The sequence below is a fragment of the Poecilia mexicana genome, unplaced genomic scaffold (genome assembly GCF_051168715.1).
Source record: "Poecilia mexicana isolate PSO_F unplaced genomic scaffold, ASM5116871v1 scaffold_1, whole genome shotgun sequence".
Classification (NCBI taxonomy): Eukaryota; Metazoa; Chordata; class Actinopteri; order Cyprinodontiformes; family Poeciliidae; genus Poecilia; species Poecilia mexicana.
Window position 1 is genome coordinate 12208687 of NW_028263370.1, and position 17306 is coordinate 12225992.

A 17306-nucleotide genomic window follows, 5' to 3' on the forward strand; every position below is an offset into this window, starting at 1 on the left:
ATATTTACATGATCACCATGAAACTGATACTAAGATAGAAGCTCCATGCTAACCAAGAACATGTGGTTTATTTGGCAATTCTGACTGAAAACCATTTCTGCTTGACAAGCAGGAATACAAGATGGATGAGTGTTTTCTCTATTTTTGGTCCCCAGCACAACTACAATGTTTATGGATATTTAAACCTCACATTATCACATTACAAACACAGATTTCTGTATCCTATTGGAGATTTTATATGGCATACAGCACAAAATAATGCATAACTGTGAAGCGCTCAGAAAATGATGCACAGTTCCAAGAGGTTAAAGCATTCAGAACTCTTTGCTCTCATATCTCAACATAAAATCCAGGATAAAGACTTGACTTCGGAAGTCATTTAACATCAGAATAAATCCAGGTTTTCTGTAAAGTCTTAGACGATTCCTAGAGAACATTAGTGAACAAGCAGCATCATGAACAAGAAACACAACAGACAGGTTAGGGATCAGTTTAAATTGAAGGAGTCTGAAAGGACTCCTCCAAGCTTTACATCTCTCAAAAAGCACTGTTCAGTCTACCAATGAAAAATGGAAAAACTTGGGTTGCTGCAAAGGCTATTGTCCTGAAGTTTTAGACTTTTGCTTTGGAGGCTGAACCAGCACTGGGCTGCCACACCGGAGATTGGAATTACAAGGGCCACTTCAGGCAAAGTTTTGAAATCAGGGAATATTTCTCTAAGTGAAATAATCAGAAGACGGCAAGATTCTTTGAACGAGGAGCTTGATCCCATAAGCACTCGCTTCAGAGGGAGGAAAATCCTGCTGCATGTTCTGCTTGTGCGTTTGTGGTCCAGCTGCACCGAACTGTGACCCATAACTCTTCAACACGCTGTCGGCTCCTGGAGACTGGCACGATTGAATAAGGTGTCCAGTTCGGAGATAATGGCCAAGTGGGATTTTTTTCCTGATTGATTTAGTTAAATATGCAATTAACTATATGTACAAAGTTGAAAATGTCCAAGTGGTCTGGTTTGTGAATTGTAATTTGTCAAAATGACAAATGGCCTTCAGATTTTTTGGTCACCATTTCAAAAATACGGAAAATATCCGGTTAACTTCTAAGAGGTTGCAAAAGGATTGCAACCTTTTGCCAACCACCACTGGTTGGCTTCACCTTGCAGCATGAAGCGAACAGCCAGAGCTACAATATTACAATATTCATATTCACATTTTAAAATGAACAGACCTAAATGAGAATCTAAAACGTCTTGATTCGTTGTGGTCGATAACAAATCAGTGTAATATATCACTGAAAAAAACTTCTCTTCCATTTCACAATTATGCACCACTTTGTGTTGGCCCATAACACTACATTGTGTGGTTTTATTGTGTAAACAGTCAAATTGGTATGAATACTTCTGCTCCTCTATAACGCATCAGTCTTACTGAGCAGTTCTTGATGTAGTTCAGCCAGATCACCAGCAGATGTCAGCTGTGCTACAGAGAAATGAGGATCCCGTTTCTCTACTGGTGAACTCTTATAACCTGTCTTGTTGCTACAGCTCAACATGTGGCATAATCACAGGAAAGACTACAAATTATGTTGAAACAATCTTGTGTGTTCAGTTAAAAGCATAAACCAACTGAGTGAGCATGCAGCTCTGGTTGGCTGAAATATTTTGATAATGTATGATATGTGTGTCTGTGTAACCTCAAAGGAGGAAACTCTGATTGAGTCATGATAAACAACTTGCCGACCGGCTGGTTTGTGTTCTCGCTACAACATGTCCTTCAGATTCACAGACACCTTACCATAGTGTTTTCAAAGACTGAAGCCTGCTCATCGTTGTCTAAAGTGGCCAAGTGCTTCTGAAGCTCTAGCTTTGTTTTGGAAGGGTGCAAACCTGCAAAAGACCAAACGGACAATATGAGAAAGAGTCGTTTTATTTCAGATTTGTTGTGCATTTGACATGTTTGGTTCGTCATGGTTTGTATCTATCAAATATAATTGAATGTGTTGCTTAAATACATAATTGCTACCTTCTATTCTCTCACACAGCCTGAGGAGCTGCTGAATGGGGCAGCTGTCACACTGCTGGCTCTGGGTCTTTGCGTTCTGCTGTAGGGCAGCCACAGAGAACGCCTGCTTCAAAGTCAACATGATCTCATCCACCTACAACAGCAACACAGTGGACCTTTATACCACTCTTTCATACGTTTGACAAATGATTAAAGTATAATTGTGTTCAATCAATTCACTTCTGAAAACAGAAGATCGCCTGAGTTTTGCTGATACGAACAGAAACCCCCCCCGCCCCCCCACCAGAAATTAGCCTAAAAAAAAAGTTAAATTAAAATAAATACAGTACAGATAATGTGTAACACCATATTTTACAACATTATTTGAATCCATGTATGATGTGTCACTGCATAACTAACTAAAGAAGATACATTATTAGAGGTGATTGATTTTTTTGTGTTAGAAAGCAGAAATGAAGGATCTAAATAAAGACTTCTTTACCAATGATTCATCAGTGCACTGGAAGACGTAGCACACAAAATGGCAGCTTCCGCCTTCTGCCGTTTCTCTGCAAATGAAGCCAAAGTGATCGACATGACGAATTCCCTGGAAAGAGATGGAAGCAAAACTTGTTTCAAATGAAACACAGAGCCAATGAGACACATCTGGGTAAAAACGCTGTGCTTCTTACCTGAGAGCAAAATGAGATTTCTCGGAAACTCTTTTCTATGGCAACTTTCTTAGTGTCTGGACTGACCAAGAAGATCTGGGACTTGCCCACCTAATAAGAAGACATACAGAAAAATATTTTAGTGTGCATGAGTGGGGTATTGTGTAAATTGCTAAAGAGTTGAAACCAGACACAAACATATGTACGCTGTATACAAATATTCTGACATTAAATCTGACTCTTTTTCTGGTTTTAGGTCCGGAAAAGCCCTAAACTTTTCTATTAGCTAAATGCAAGAATGTAAATGCAAGAAATGTAAATAAATATATTTGTTAGGATAACCTTTAGACTTCAACACCTGTGCCAAATGTTTTTTTAGTATCCTTCGATAAAAATTCCACAACAGCTGGAATTTTTGTCCATTCCTCTTCACACTTCTGTCGAGTAAACACCCTCACACTCTCTCTCTCACACACACACACCTTTCTGTGCTCACAAATTTCCAACTATGCTGAAATCATGGCCTCTCCAAAACGCTGATTTTTTTTTTTAATCTTAAGCCATTTTGCAACTATTTGAGCACAAGCTTTATCTTTGTGACTCATTTCTGAAAATGTTGCCGCTATATTTTCATACAACGTTCTTTCATCTAGGGTGGGAATTTATCGCATCACTTATCATGAGAAAAAAACCATCATCACAATGAGAATTTTGATTTATCAGATCAACAAAGAAGTTCTTTTCACTTTTGTCGGAAACCCATAAATTTGCAATTTTTTAAATTTTTTCCATTGAGCATCAAAAATGTCAAAAAAAAAAATCCTAAAATATGATTAAATGCACTCACTGTGCTTAGGTTATTTTTGTCTGATGCTAAAACGTATTTGATAATTTGAAACATGCAAGTGTGAAAAAAATTGAAAACATAAGAAATCTGTAGCAGGCAACTAATTTTTCACAGCACTACAAAATGATCTCAACAGATCTGGAAATTGGACCTGCAGACTTGTAGAGTTCTGCAGTTCTCTCTCTGATATCTTGGCTGACTTCATTTAATTTTCCATGAGGAAATTTGTTACAGGATTCACATGATGAACCTAAAGAGCAGGAACCTCCCTACAGATCGTTCTATATGGACTCCAGAGGCTGACCTAAGTGACTTTGGGACAAAAAGTAAAAATAAAAAATACATTTTAGCTAAATTTTCTAAAGACATTGTCCTCCTCCAGTTTTCTTCTCTATTAAATCTTATTCCCATACTGAGACTGTTCCTAATGTAATTATTTGATCAGCTTGTTTAAACCTGGGCCAAAGAGGAAGGAGCGACGTCACACAATGAGATCAGGCTGTGGTGGCAGCAGGGTGAATCATGAATGTCAAGAAGAAGAAGTCCGATATATCCTGAGCTGGGCAGTAATACGATGATTCCTCTGCCAGTGATGACCATTTCCTGTCTGGAATGCAGTATGGAAAATCCATGCTAGCAAAATACCGGAGGGAGCAAGTAAAGGTCAGGCAGAGGAGTGTTGCTTCGGCAGATTTGAGCACCAGTCAGCATTTGTTCCTGCTGAGTCGATATTATTTTCTATCATGTTTTTGTCCTTTGCCACTTATTTTCTATCAAGTCCAAACTCTTAAATGTTACGAAAATCCTCTCAGAAATGTGTTGCAAGCATATGGCAGGTATGGAGTCAACTTAGAAAACTAGAAACATGTTGCTTTTTTCATCAGCAACATTAAAACTGAGATATTTAAGGTCTTAAAATTTCACAATCAACAGTTGTGAACCACAACAATAGCTTGTGTTTTCTGCCTACAATCTGACACATTCAAAACAAATAATCCAAATTCAAACATTGATATAATCTATATAAAAAATAATATATTGGGAAATATTATATTTCCCAATATAATATTAAGTTGGCTCAATGAAAATTACCTCATTTAGTCAGTGAAGGGAATATGCTGCTGTGCTTTTTAATTCGACTCTTCTTTTTATTACAGGCCATTTAAAATATATATTTGTATATTTATTCTACAAAAGACATTTTGTAATGACAACTACATTTTTAATTAATCTAGAAAATAGACAGAATATATATATATATTGTTAATGTTGGCAATTATAGTATCTAAAGATATGAATCAGCTGAATCCAATGGTGAAATGATTCTCTGTTCCCAGGTTTATAAAATTAAAACAGTCGATACAAGTGGCTACCAAGGAACACAAAAAACTCATTTTAGTCAGAATTTCTGACTTTTGTGGAGCATACAATAAAAAGCTTCTTCTTAATTACAAGCTTTAAACATTTTTTTTAAAATAATAATTTTTCCTAATTTTATTTTACAGGTGGAAAAACAATAATTGATCACAAAGCATCCACCATGATCAACAATATTCAATGAGTGCGATTTTATGGGATAATTTATTACCGTAAACAGCATGGTCCGGTTCTCCTGCAGGCTGGTCGGCTGCACCGTCGTCGAGCAGGTGATCGAATCTGTAGTGTTGTTGTTGGAAATTTCTGGACAAAGGCCGTTCTCGTCGAGGTGCAGGTTTGGGAAGCTGGAGTCTCTCTTAAACAGAGCAGCGCTTGACCCAGTGGTGGCGCTTCCCGTTGTACCGTTCCGAACAGAGCCATTCCCCAGTCCAGAGGATGGGAAGGTAAACGCCCTCCTGAGCCCATCCACCAAACCCCCACCTCCCTTATCTGTCGTCCCTGAGCCATGCAGCTGACTGAACTTCTCGATACACTCATCTATTAAGGCGGGCGGGGCTTTCTTGTGAGCAACACTCACTCTGCCGCAGAAAAGTACCTCAAACTTTTTAGCAAACGTTGTTGGAGACACAGCAGAGGTGGGAGCGGTGGAGTTTGATGTAGCAGAGACTGAGGAGAGGCATGTTTCTGAAGAATCACTGCCTTCTGAACTCGTGGACGTCTTTATGGAGTCAGGGCTGATGTCATTGTTGCGTGCTGAGCTTTTGCCAGCCTGCCTCAACGTACTGATGATCTCAGGGACCTACAACAGAGACACAAAAAGAAAGCATTGAATGTAGGGACTGTGGAAGAGCAGAACACATATTCATTCAGTTGAGGAAAAGTAAAGGTTTTCTGAAATATCCACAATAAACTATGGACTTTAGGATGAATTATTAAACCTTTACAAAGTGTGAGTGGAGCTTTTACAAATGCAGCTGACTTTATGATGTGGCTGGTAAAAACAACAGATGAGTCAAAGTGGGGGGCTTTGCAATTTGAGCACAAAACTGACCTGTAGGGGGCAGTAATCCTGTTGCCTCAACTCACTCTGCACTAACTTGCCAACCTGTAAAGACTTATGATTTCCTGGAATCAAAGAGCTTTTGCAATATTGTCTTGTATTAAGAGAAGCCAAATTAGACCTTTCGTCACAAAACTGGCTTTGCCCTTTCTTGGGAGTGTGTCTGTTCCTCATCTGACAAAAGTTTCCCATGCGTGTTAGCTTCCCCATGTTCCACTTGTGATTTATACAGAACAAGAAATTGTAGAGCAGAATATTTAACATCATCATTATCCAGACATTTTTGTATTTTGACCTTTAATAAGTTAAGAGTACTACTGTTTTTGCATGTGAAGAGAGCAGCAGACTTTGCTCAAAATAGATCCTGCTCTGTCTTTAAGATCTATAAACTTTACCTCACTCTACTACCGACTAACTGCACCACAAAGGAAATTTGAGGATGTAAAACACACACACAGAAAGTGGAACCAACAGGTCGCTCTACATACACGACTAACTGGCACACAGCACAACAACTTCCAGCTCACGCTTATCTGCCCATATATAAACATGAGTGTGACGTACTGAAACTTTTGGGTTTTATGAACAGCTGATGATTGAACTCTGTCTCCATGATCAGGAGTTCCTTCAGACAGCAATGCTGAATGGATCTCTTTGTTGTGGACCGAGACTGAACAATGAAGACGCATCTAGGTCAGATTCTGCAAGATGTGTTATGGCTGTGTTGTTATTCAGAGAACATAAACATTGGCATGTTGCGTTGTACACTATGTGCAAATATCTTGCAGGCTGATAACCGTCTATTTAGAAACAGATTGTTTTTGTTTTCAATATACTGTTTCTACTCAACACTCTCCGTAGATATTTTTCTGTTCACACCAACAAAAATATAGCTTATATCTCCCTACTTAAAAAATATAAAACAATATTTCAGTAAATGGTTTGTTGGAGCCGTAAAGAGTGACACCCATTGATGCAGAAGCAAACAATACTCATTGTAACACAGAGTTAAGGATTATTGGCCTGCTGGCATTTGAATTGGCATAATAAACAATGGAGTAACTCTGTTGAAAAGAAAAAGTCTGCAACAAAGATACACCAGCAAAAACATGAAGAAAAAACAGCATATAAATCAGTTAGAACAGATGGCTGCCAGTGCCATCAGAAAATAACATCTGGCTGCCATTTCTGCTTCTCCTATTTTGGTCTAATTTAACACCACCACAGTGGCAGTGTACCAAACCGAGGAACAAAAGGGAGGAAGTAGATGAGCTAAGCAGAAGCAGTGGTTGAGCCACACCAGGAATGTCAGTCGGATGAAATGCCTGAGCAACAAGTAAGTTTTACAGACTTAGAGCCAGGTCTTGCTGCATCTTGTCTTGGTATGAGGTGTGCTCAAGCCAGTTTGTTTTTTATGTAATCAAACCAACACCTGTCTAACAATGAGACGACAACATCTGAGAATCTGAGAATGATTAAGGTTTTTGTAACTGGAAATCCAACACAACAACTGAAGTTATAGAAATACGTTCAAAATCCCTATGTCAAGGACAATTACAAATGGTTTTCAATTCTTTTTACAAAAATAATCCTGAAGACGGTGGAAATTTATTTGTATGCACCTTTGTTGAGCAAATACTATTTAGAACCACGACTGCAATTACAGCTACAAGTCTTTAGGGATATGTCTCTACTAATCACGACTAGCCACTCTGGTTATGAAGGGTTTTTGGCTAGCAGTGTCTACACACTGCTAGATTCTTTGCATGTATTATTTATTGCATGCTGGTGAAATGACTGAGCACTGCAAGAAAAGTCTGTCAAGCTTCAAGAAACTCTTGAAGATCCAGCTCTTCAGAGGACATCTCCTGTCCTGGAACCCATCTCTTTCTGCCTGTCACCTCCGACAGAGCCCAACTACTGCTCTTCCTTCTTTATGGATGTCTCAAAATAATTTGTTCACTACTGTTTCATGAGCTGTTGAAATTGGTGGGTTATATTAGGGGTTGCACACACACACACACCAGACAGAGAAATGTGTCTTATTTGAAGGGATTTTGTTGTGGGTGCCTAACCATGTGGTACACACGAGGCATCACTACCGGAAGGAATGATAAATTATCAAGCCTGTATGTTTTTATCCTTGTGACAGCCATGTCGTTAGTCTAAATGTTTGCTTCATTAACACAACTGTTGGATAAAGTGTAGAGAAAACAACGTGAGCTAAAATAAGGACCTTTCTGACAACCAGACAGCCATTGTTATGAAGATAATAAAACTATCTGTTCTATGTTATTAAAAAACTACTGTATCTCAGTTACACACACAGAGACCTGAATTAGAAGACACGTTGTACTCAACAACCAATCTTAGCATTGGACAAGTTTGACCAAATGTCTCTTCTAATGCTACGTTCTATAAACCAAAGCTTCATCTGCTCATTCTCAAACATGGCTGGGCTCAACATGAATATCCAGACACCCTGTTTGTCAGCTCTTTGCCACAAGTGTCTACTTGAGCGTAGAGTGGTCTGTTTGTCCACTTATAGACTTTCTGTTTTGCCTTCCCCTCAACCGGCCTATTAATCTTCCATAAGTTTTCACGTTTATTTTCAACAACACCTTGACTCATTTCTGTCTCCCCTTTAAAAAAAAACAAAACATGGAATATCAGTTAAAGAATGCACTGAGAAGCAGCTGTGGTTACCATTTCGTATGTTCTCACAGTTTTATCAACAGCCAACAATGAAAATATTCATTTGTTGCAGCCCGGAGGCATTTCATGTCCTTTCCATTCGTAATCAATTCCGGTGAGCAGGAGCTCCCAGAATACAGTTTTGTGATGGAATTTGCCCTATTAAAGCTTTTTTTGTTCTTGTTTTTATTCTCACTTAAATGTTTCAGATCATTACGCTAACTCAGTACAAGACAAATATAGTCCAAGTTAATATAAAATGTGGTTTTCTAAAAGAAAAGCAGTCTAAACAAACACGGTTAAGGCCATCAACGATCAATTATGACAAAATAGACAGGCCCTGACACAATCCCAGATAGTCACGTTGCTCTGATTCTGAAATGTTAGTTTTCGAACAGATTTAACAGGGTGCACTTTTGTCTCACCAGTCCAGCAGATTTTATTCCCTAGAATCTTGAAGGATAACCAAGATGTATTTTTTTTTGCCAAATGTGTCATTTGTGTGTTATTTTTAGCCAGCAGTGGGTTTGGTCTTGAAACTCTTCCATGATGCTATTTTTTGCCCAGTATCCCTGTCTTATTGTTGAATAGTGAGCACCGACTTGACTGAGGAAAGTCAGACGATGCTTATTATTAAAAATTTTGTCATTTTCAATAAATCTAGAATCTGTGTTCCAAAGAGGTTTGTTTACAAGACTTAAAATACAGTTTAAAAACAAGAACCTATAAGCAGGAATCAAACACCACCTTCATTAAGTTCACATTTCTGTATTAAAAATGTGTAATGTAATTCTAATTTTCAATTACATTTTCATTTTCTGTAGGTGGAAAAATCATCATAACTGACAGAAATAAAGGCTTGAAAAGATCCACACGTTTCACTTAGTGAAATGAGTTGGTTAAACTTTTCAATAATATTCTAATTGATTGAATGCATCTGTAGTTAATCAGTTAATTTATGATGTAACAACAGGGGGACGTTTGTTTTTCACAAAACGTAAAAGTGAAATCTGTAAGAGGCAAATGCATTTTTTACAGCCCTGCATACGGCCTGTCATCTCTGTCATTACGTGCTCCTTCTTACAGTTTTAAGGTCATACATTTGAGGAGAGAAGTGAAAAGGATGGAAAAAGCGTTTGTCAGATGGCAGCTTCGGCTGCAGTCGACTGTTTTTCTCACAGTGGAACATTTATACCAGGCTGATCTCACACAGGAAGGCATCTGGACTCAACCTCATGCAGTGACCCACAGATCGGTCCACTCACAGCGCAGTTACACTGAAAAACACTCAAACTCCCTTAGAGAGAATTAAGTACAACTAACGTAGTGTTAATTTCAAGAGGAAGGAAGTTACACAAGCACTGCCAAAAAAAGAGAAGTTTGAGCTTAGTGCAATAAACAAAATGAACTCTTTTGGGTTTACCAAAACAGGCAAGCCAGAGGTGATTGTGATGCAGGAGAAGATAGTAATGAGAACAAATGTAGAATAATTTTCCAACAAAACTAACCCACACGATCACCTTTTGGCAGGAGGTCAATTATTCAACAAAATTTGGACAAGAAGCAGTACAAGTACCAGCCTTTGATTAGCCATGCCTGACAACTATTGACTTTTTAACTTTAGTAAATGTTTATTTACCTGATTTTATTTTCAGTGTTGCTTTTTTCCAGAATGTTTTAGTTGTAACTTTGCCTCTGAATGGCTGCTCAAAAAGAAAGCTAAATTTATAGCAGCGGTGAATGGCATATTGACTCAGTTCTCCGACCACTGTTGCTAATTTTGCTAGCTTCAAGGGATTTTCAAATGTAGGCATTCAGCTTTAACCAATTACTATCCAGGAAGCAGGATGTAGACACAAAGCAGCTGCGCTGTCACAGCTTCATGTAATAGTCATACTGCTCACTGTGCTACTTACATGTGGTGACTGGCTAAGGTCCAGTACTTTTTACACTCATCTCTTGAATCAGATTGTGAATATTTAACAAAAATGGAGTCAACATTTATTGTGGAACTCAAAAACGAAGTGAACTTACTATTTGGGTATAGGTCAGTATGAGATGTTCACAGTATGATAACCTTGACTTAAACTACTACAGCTTCACTGTTTTTAGTAAAAAAAAAAAAAAAAAGAAAGAAAAACTATATACCAAGAGCTAATTGCTTTAAATTAAAATGGAAAAGCAGTACTTAAATGTTATGCTGCCAAATCAAAAACGCATATGGATTATTACAGTTGAAATAATCTTTTGCACAACTTTTCAGGTGTTTGATATTAACTTGATTAAAAAAAACTAAATTAAAATGGCCACAACACACTGTAGTAGTTCCCAAGCTATCATATTACGGAGAATATTAAGCTACGTTTAAACAAAGGGTCTTGATATTCGATCCCGATTTTTTGCTGGAATCTGATTTTTTTTTTTTTTTTTTTTTTTTTTTTTGCTGTGGTCATTCATTTACTGCTAGTTAAATGCAATCACAATCATCAGACTTCTGTGTGAACAATTTACGACTCCAACAAAACCAGCCAAGGAAGAACATTGAAATTACACAGCAGAGCACTGTTTACAGAAGTAATAATATGCCACTGTTTATGGATCACTTTTACAGTTTTCTCAGAAATGGAAGTGGACAGCATTTTCACAAAATCACAACAAGACCAAGGAAGTTAATATAGATAAAGAACAGGTGATAAAAACTGCCATTTGTGGAGCATTGACTGCAATTTCTGGAGAGAAGTATGTTTGGATGTGTAGTCAGAGCCAAGAGAGATTCTTTCATAATCTTAATTTTCAGCCACTGTTCCAGATTTACCATGCTTAGCTTCTTATGGTGCAGAATTATGATGCCTCTCTCACGTCATTGACTGCAGACGCATTGAAAACAATCAGATTCAGTACCGCACATGGAAGTGGCACAAATCAGATTTTAGGGGGGATGAAAAAAATCAGAACTGGGTTGTTCAGACATTCATAAAAATGTCAGATGTGGGTCACATGCAGGTAAAAAAAAAAAAAAAAAAAAAGTGGATTGAGTCACATTTTGCTGCTGTGAGAACATAGCCATGGTCATTCTGCTCTTCATAGAGTAACATGTCCAACAAGGTGATGTAAACCGGTTATAATCTGGCTTTCTAGTTGTTACCAGGCATGTTCTTCATAGTTTACCGGTTGTAGTCCTAAAACAATGTTAAATTGTTTTAATAAGTCTTTCATAAAAGTATTGAGTGCGCTTCATTACTCTCACCACCATGACTGTACGTGTTTTTTCACATGGTAAAGATAAAGTGTAGTAGAATTCGCTAAACCAGTTGACCTGCTCTGCAGCAACAGGTGGGGGAGGGTGGTATATTAATACCCCATTGTCCAAGCAGTCTAAGGCAATCATGGTCGCTCTGGCAATTTCTCTAATAGTCAAGTCTTTAACAACTATGAAAGAACGTGCTCGGAAAGTTTACAACAATGTTGAAACAAAAGCTTTACATTTTTTTTTACCTTTTGTATCTCCATATACATAAATATAGCACAATCTATGTAATGGATGTTACACACTGCATTTCTGAGAAATTACATATTTTTCCCTAGATTTACACAAGAAGTGGGAATTCCTATGCAATAAATACATTTGAGGAACAGCATTTTTATGACAAGCAGGGGAATCCCACTAGTGGAAAAACAGAAGAGACAACAGTTTTAAACCCAAATGCTTATTAATTATAATGTTTCACTAATGCCAACTATTGTTGAGGAGAACTTTATTTAAGAACTGATTTTATAAAAATGAACAAATGAAAAAGGGAAAGGAAGCATGACTGATGATTTTATAGCTGGTGTGACTGAGCCTAATGGAAAGACATCTGACTGGTGAGGTCAAGAGAAAGAAAAAACATAAAATTTACAAAGAAAAACCCCCAACAACAAATCAGATGGCCCAGAAAATCAGGAAAAAAAAGATGACGAGATGAAAAAAAGTCCCGTTCTCCTCTTTCCACGATCATGTGGCTGAGTCTTGTGCCTTCTAGAGCAAACCAAAGTTCAAAGTTCAATGTATATTTAACAGAAGAGATGGATCACTAACAGAGAGCGAAAGGCAAAGAAGAAAAGGAAAATGTTTTAAATGGTGCAGGGTAGGCAAATGACCCCGTCATAAAACGCACACAAAAATGATCTCGCTGCATGTACATCAGAATAAAGGAAAGCCCCTTTTCCCCCCCACCATCTGGGGTGAAAGTACGGAGTATCAGTTAGCAGGCAGAAATGAATATGATGGGAAACATAAATGGTTTGTCAAATAAGAAACAAGACATACGCCGGTCACATGAGGTGACAAAGTAAGAGTAGGAAAAGGAAAGGAAAAAGGCAGACTAAAACTTAACCCATCATTTTCTGGACAATACTTGGTAAACACCATCTACAACAACCTTTCACAGTATTTTTGCCTCAACGACCAAAATGTTGAAATGTTGTCCATACTGGACTTTGCTCGACTGATTTTTTTTTTTTTTTTAATGAAATCAGTTGTTCCAACTGGAAAGGTTTATAGGTGAATCCCTCAGAGAAGTCATTCTCACGAGCAATGAAGTCATAAAAACCAACCTATTATTCATTCAGTGACCCACAAACAGTAAAACATGCATCACAGCTCCACACATTCCAGCCTGTACTGCAGAAGGCTTCCTGGAGCTCCTGGATCCTCACTAAAAGCATGTTTTGTCAGCACCAACAGGCGGCTGAACTAAGAGCTTTATACAGACCGATTCACATGCTGAAGAAAGACACCTGTCTTCTGCTGCAGGATTTAAGTCCTGGCAGGAGTACAGCTACGGTGACTCACTCACACACACACACACACCTACAGCTGACGGGAGAACCCAGGCATACTGGATCTTCATGCCCACAGTAAGACAAGGAATCTGGGAACAATTGAGCAATCAGCAGCTTTGATAGCTCAATAATTTGAAGAAAAATCTTGTGTGATTACCGTTTTTAAGGACTACACCACAAACCACATGGAACAACACAATGAAGAAACAAGGAAACAAGCCACACATCGCTACCCACCATTATAGCTCTTGAAGCATTCATTTCTTAAATGTCACTCTATATCAGTGATGCACCAATCAGGATTTTGTCCTGCCAATTCCAATTTTGACCAATTTACCTTTTTGTCTATCTTAAGCCTGCAAGCGCCAAAATAGAAAAATATACAGCATGCGGTCTGATGAGGGATTTCGTTTGAGCTACCAAAAATAGAGAGAAATGGGCAACTATTTATGCATGAAAACTTAGGTCACTTCTGGTTCTTGTTAAAAGTTTATAAAAGTACATGCTGTTTAATGATCCACACAAAGTTGTTGTAGCTTTTGTAATTTTCTCAAAAATATGGTATGTGCCAGTTTATTTATTTTTTTATTAAACAAGTAGGGCAAGTACTTTTTTTATTTTTTACACAGGCTCAGGTTGGTTTGCAAAGCTTTTCTGATCATAAATCAAATCAGAATTAGTAACGAACTTGTTGCATTTATTCAGAAACAGTTGACTGACGATCTCAAACACTAAAGATGTGACAACCAAAAAATCTGCAGAACTGCACAGACAGTTTTCATTGTTGACTTCTCTGTAACTAGTTACATTGAGTAACATTTTGGGAAGAAAAAATATACTTTTCCGACTAGCTGACTTGAGTAAAATTTCTGGGCATTGAAGTACCCACAGCGAGTTACTTCACTGAATGAAGAACAACGTTTTAACCAGAAATGCATTGAGACACAGATACACACACGCATACAGTTTATGCTGAAGTGAAACTTCTTGTTTGTACACAAGCTTCATTGTTTTAATGTTATTTTTTTTTTTTATTTACTGAGCCTTTCTGCCATTTGAAGGTCGAAAAGATACAGGAAATACCATCTATTGTAACTAGAAGAACTTTAACCAGTTTTACATGTTCCACCTACTGTAAATATTGGTTTAATGTGAAAAAGCTAGTGTGTTTGGCTTGAAATTTGTTTTTTCTGACTCCATCTATGTTGCGCATTATTTGCTTTTCATCTTTAATCTTTAAAATAAGATATATTTGTATATATATATTAAATCAGCTGTTTTGATCAGTGATTCAGTAATCAAGCAGCTGTTTGTCAAATACCCTTTCCTCTTTAGTTAAGTAATATCCTGGAAGGCTAGTTTATACTTGTACTTGAGTAAAAATATGCTACTCTTAATTTAATGCAATGTTTGGTATTCTACCCACCTCTGTATACTTTGGAGAAGCAACAAAAGTCTAGAGAAAAGGTTCAGCAAATCATACACTGACAATCAGACTTTTAGCATTCTGGTACACACTGAAATGACAAAGTAAATAATAATATAATCTTGAACATTCCCCCCCCCCACTGCTGCAGCAGATATCTCTGACAGGACCTGTGGTCTCTCAAACATATCTGTAGATATTAAGCAGAGAAGGAAAATACCAAAGTTCAAACAAAACCTCCTTATCCAAGTTAAGAGGAGTTTTGAGAAGCAGACCAGTTTACAGTGTGACCTTTTCAAAGCTGCTCCTGATTGTTCCGTCCTCAGCGGTCCAACAAATAACAACAATAAGCAACAAGTGAAAAGTGAACCACCCAAAAGTGTCGCAGCGTGACTTGACCCACTTCATCATCCACAGACAGGAACAAAGACATTTCTGTCCTGAAAACTGCTCTGTATGCCAGGTTAGAGGCCAAATAAATATAAAATATGTCCACGGTTTGTGGAATAAAGTTGGTTTGTGCCAGCAGACAATATCAGAGGGCTAATGTAACTGACACCTCGTTGTATCCTTTTCCAAGTGGAGAGACGTTCTGGCTCAAGAAAGCCGACTAAGGCTGGCTAACAACAAGAGGGCGAGCTCATTAAGCTGAGGTCCGCTCCTGTTAATGTTAGCTAACTGTCCACTTAGCATGCAGGCAAACTTAACAGCGGTATTAACTTGACTCACATCTTTCTGCTCTTGTTTGTTGTTGAACAAGTTGAATCGCTGGAGTCGCGCTTTCATCCCATCCGCCATAAAAGTCCCAAAAACTGGACCTCAGCGCTTATGTGTCCGTTGCTCGTTTCTTGCCGTTCGTGGAACTTCAATACAAATTCTATGGAAAGTTCATTTTGCTCTCTAAAAACCAAGGAAGATCATGCGGGTAGTTCTCCAAGCGGAGAACACAATCCAGCGTTCATATCCGGTTTCAATCCTCAAAGTAATGAATACAATATTGAATGCGGCATCCAAGCTTTTATTTTGACGTTTTACGAATGAACTTCCGGCTTTCTTCTAGCACAGTCTTGGGTTCTTGACCTGGTTCTGCCCTCCAATGTGTTTTGGGGATGGGCTGGACAGTTCCTGTCCGCAGTGCTCAAAACTTTAGGCGGTAGATGTTTTTCTCTGAGTGGTTAACGCCGTTAACGTTACCTCTGGAGGATTATATCAGTTTTCCTCGCCGGTATGCGAGTATGTAAACAGTGTTTCCTGCATGACGGCAGACCAATCCCAATCTGGCAGGAATGAATGAACGCCTTTCAGGGGTAATTACTGTGAAAGATCTTGCAAAAGAATTAGGTGATTACTTGAAGTTCTGAATTAAAAATAGAAGTTAAATACTTAAACACTCGTAATGCACAAGTTTTTTGTTCCTATGAGTCAAACAATTTCTCTTTAAAGCATTTAGTGATAATACATTACTGACACATTTAAATGATTTATTATTAGTTTTTGTTTTTTTTATATTGAATTATTTCAGCTGTTAATCATGACATAAAATTGAAACCAGATGTTTACATAGACTGTATAAAAAGCCAAGTGTAACTGTTTTCAATTAAAATATCATCTTGAATAGGAGCCCGGCCCACGGATCTTTACCTCTTCCCATTTTTGTCTCAAAGGGTCCTTGAAAAAAGATATATGCAATAAGCATTGTTTTAATGCTTAGCTTAATTCTGAGCTAATCTGTCAATTACATCGGGGCACTTCTGGCACACAAGACACACAATTCAGGTATTATTAAGCCATGCACATAAACTACAGTATAATTTTCCATTCCCTGATTGCCTTTCGATTCAACAAAACGATAGAACCTGGCGATGTTTACTCATCTTGCAAATTTTCAAACCTTCGCAAATATCACCACCACTTTTAATTTTAAATAACTTGCAATATTTAATTATGCATTGCAGATTGCAAATAAATTTGGCAAAATAGAGGGGAAAAAAATATATCATTTCTCAAGGCATTTAATCTGTGAGACTTTGCACACTTCAGTGGTGACACCCAGTGGTTGCTTTAGTTTTAACTGTGCAGCAGAAGGGAAAACACGTCTCCCCTGAGAGGATTGCCATCTCTGGAGGGAGAGGAGGAAGTTGAAATTTACAGCTGTACTGCTTAAATTAGTACCTGATCGTGCATTTTCCCACAAATAAAAGCTGCTTATTCACAAGAAACACACAAGAAATGTCATGAATGAACAGCAGGACAGTCTTTAATTTTGAAACGAAAAAAACAAAAACAGTTTCAGAATACCTAAAGTTTTAGTTTGTAAAGTAGCATTTATTGCTGTTTTGGATCAAAACGAGTGTGTCATGGCCATGGTTAGGAAAACCCACGCTAAGCAAATTCCAAAGCTTTATAA

The 17306-nt window shown here is 37.9% G+C and overlaps 1 protein-coding gene across 3 annotated transcripts in view; it reads right to left on the reverse strand.

Moving 5' to 3' along the window:
• tbc1d1 (TBC1 (tre-2/USP6, BUB2, cdc16) domain family, member 1) overlaps positions 1–17306 on the reverse strand; it is a 52079-nt gene that overhangs the window by 27751 nt on the left and 7022 nt on the right. For 2 of the 3 annotated variants that reach the window (XM_088004660.1, XM_014980889.2), the window contains exons 3-7: positions 5107–5694; positions 2693–2782; positions 2503–2607; positions 2022–2154; positions 1794–1885 (exon numbers count right to left, since the gene is read on the reverse strand). In XM_088004660.1, the coding sequence (XP_087860786.1) occupies positions 1794–1885; positions 2022–2154; positions 2503–2607; positions 2693–2782; positions 5107–5694 (1008 nt within the window). Of the gene's footprint in view, positions 1–1793; positions 1886–2021; positions 2155–2502; positions 2608–2692; positions 2783–5106; positions 5695–15628; positions 15898–17306 lie in introns of those variants that run through there. The other variant, XM_014980894.2, reaches the window with a different exon arrangement.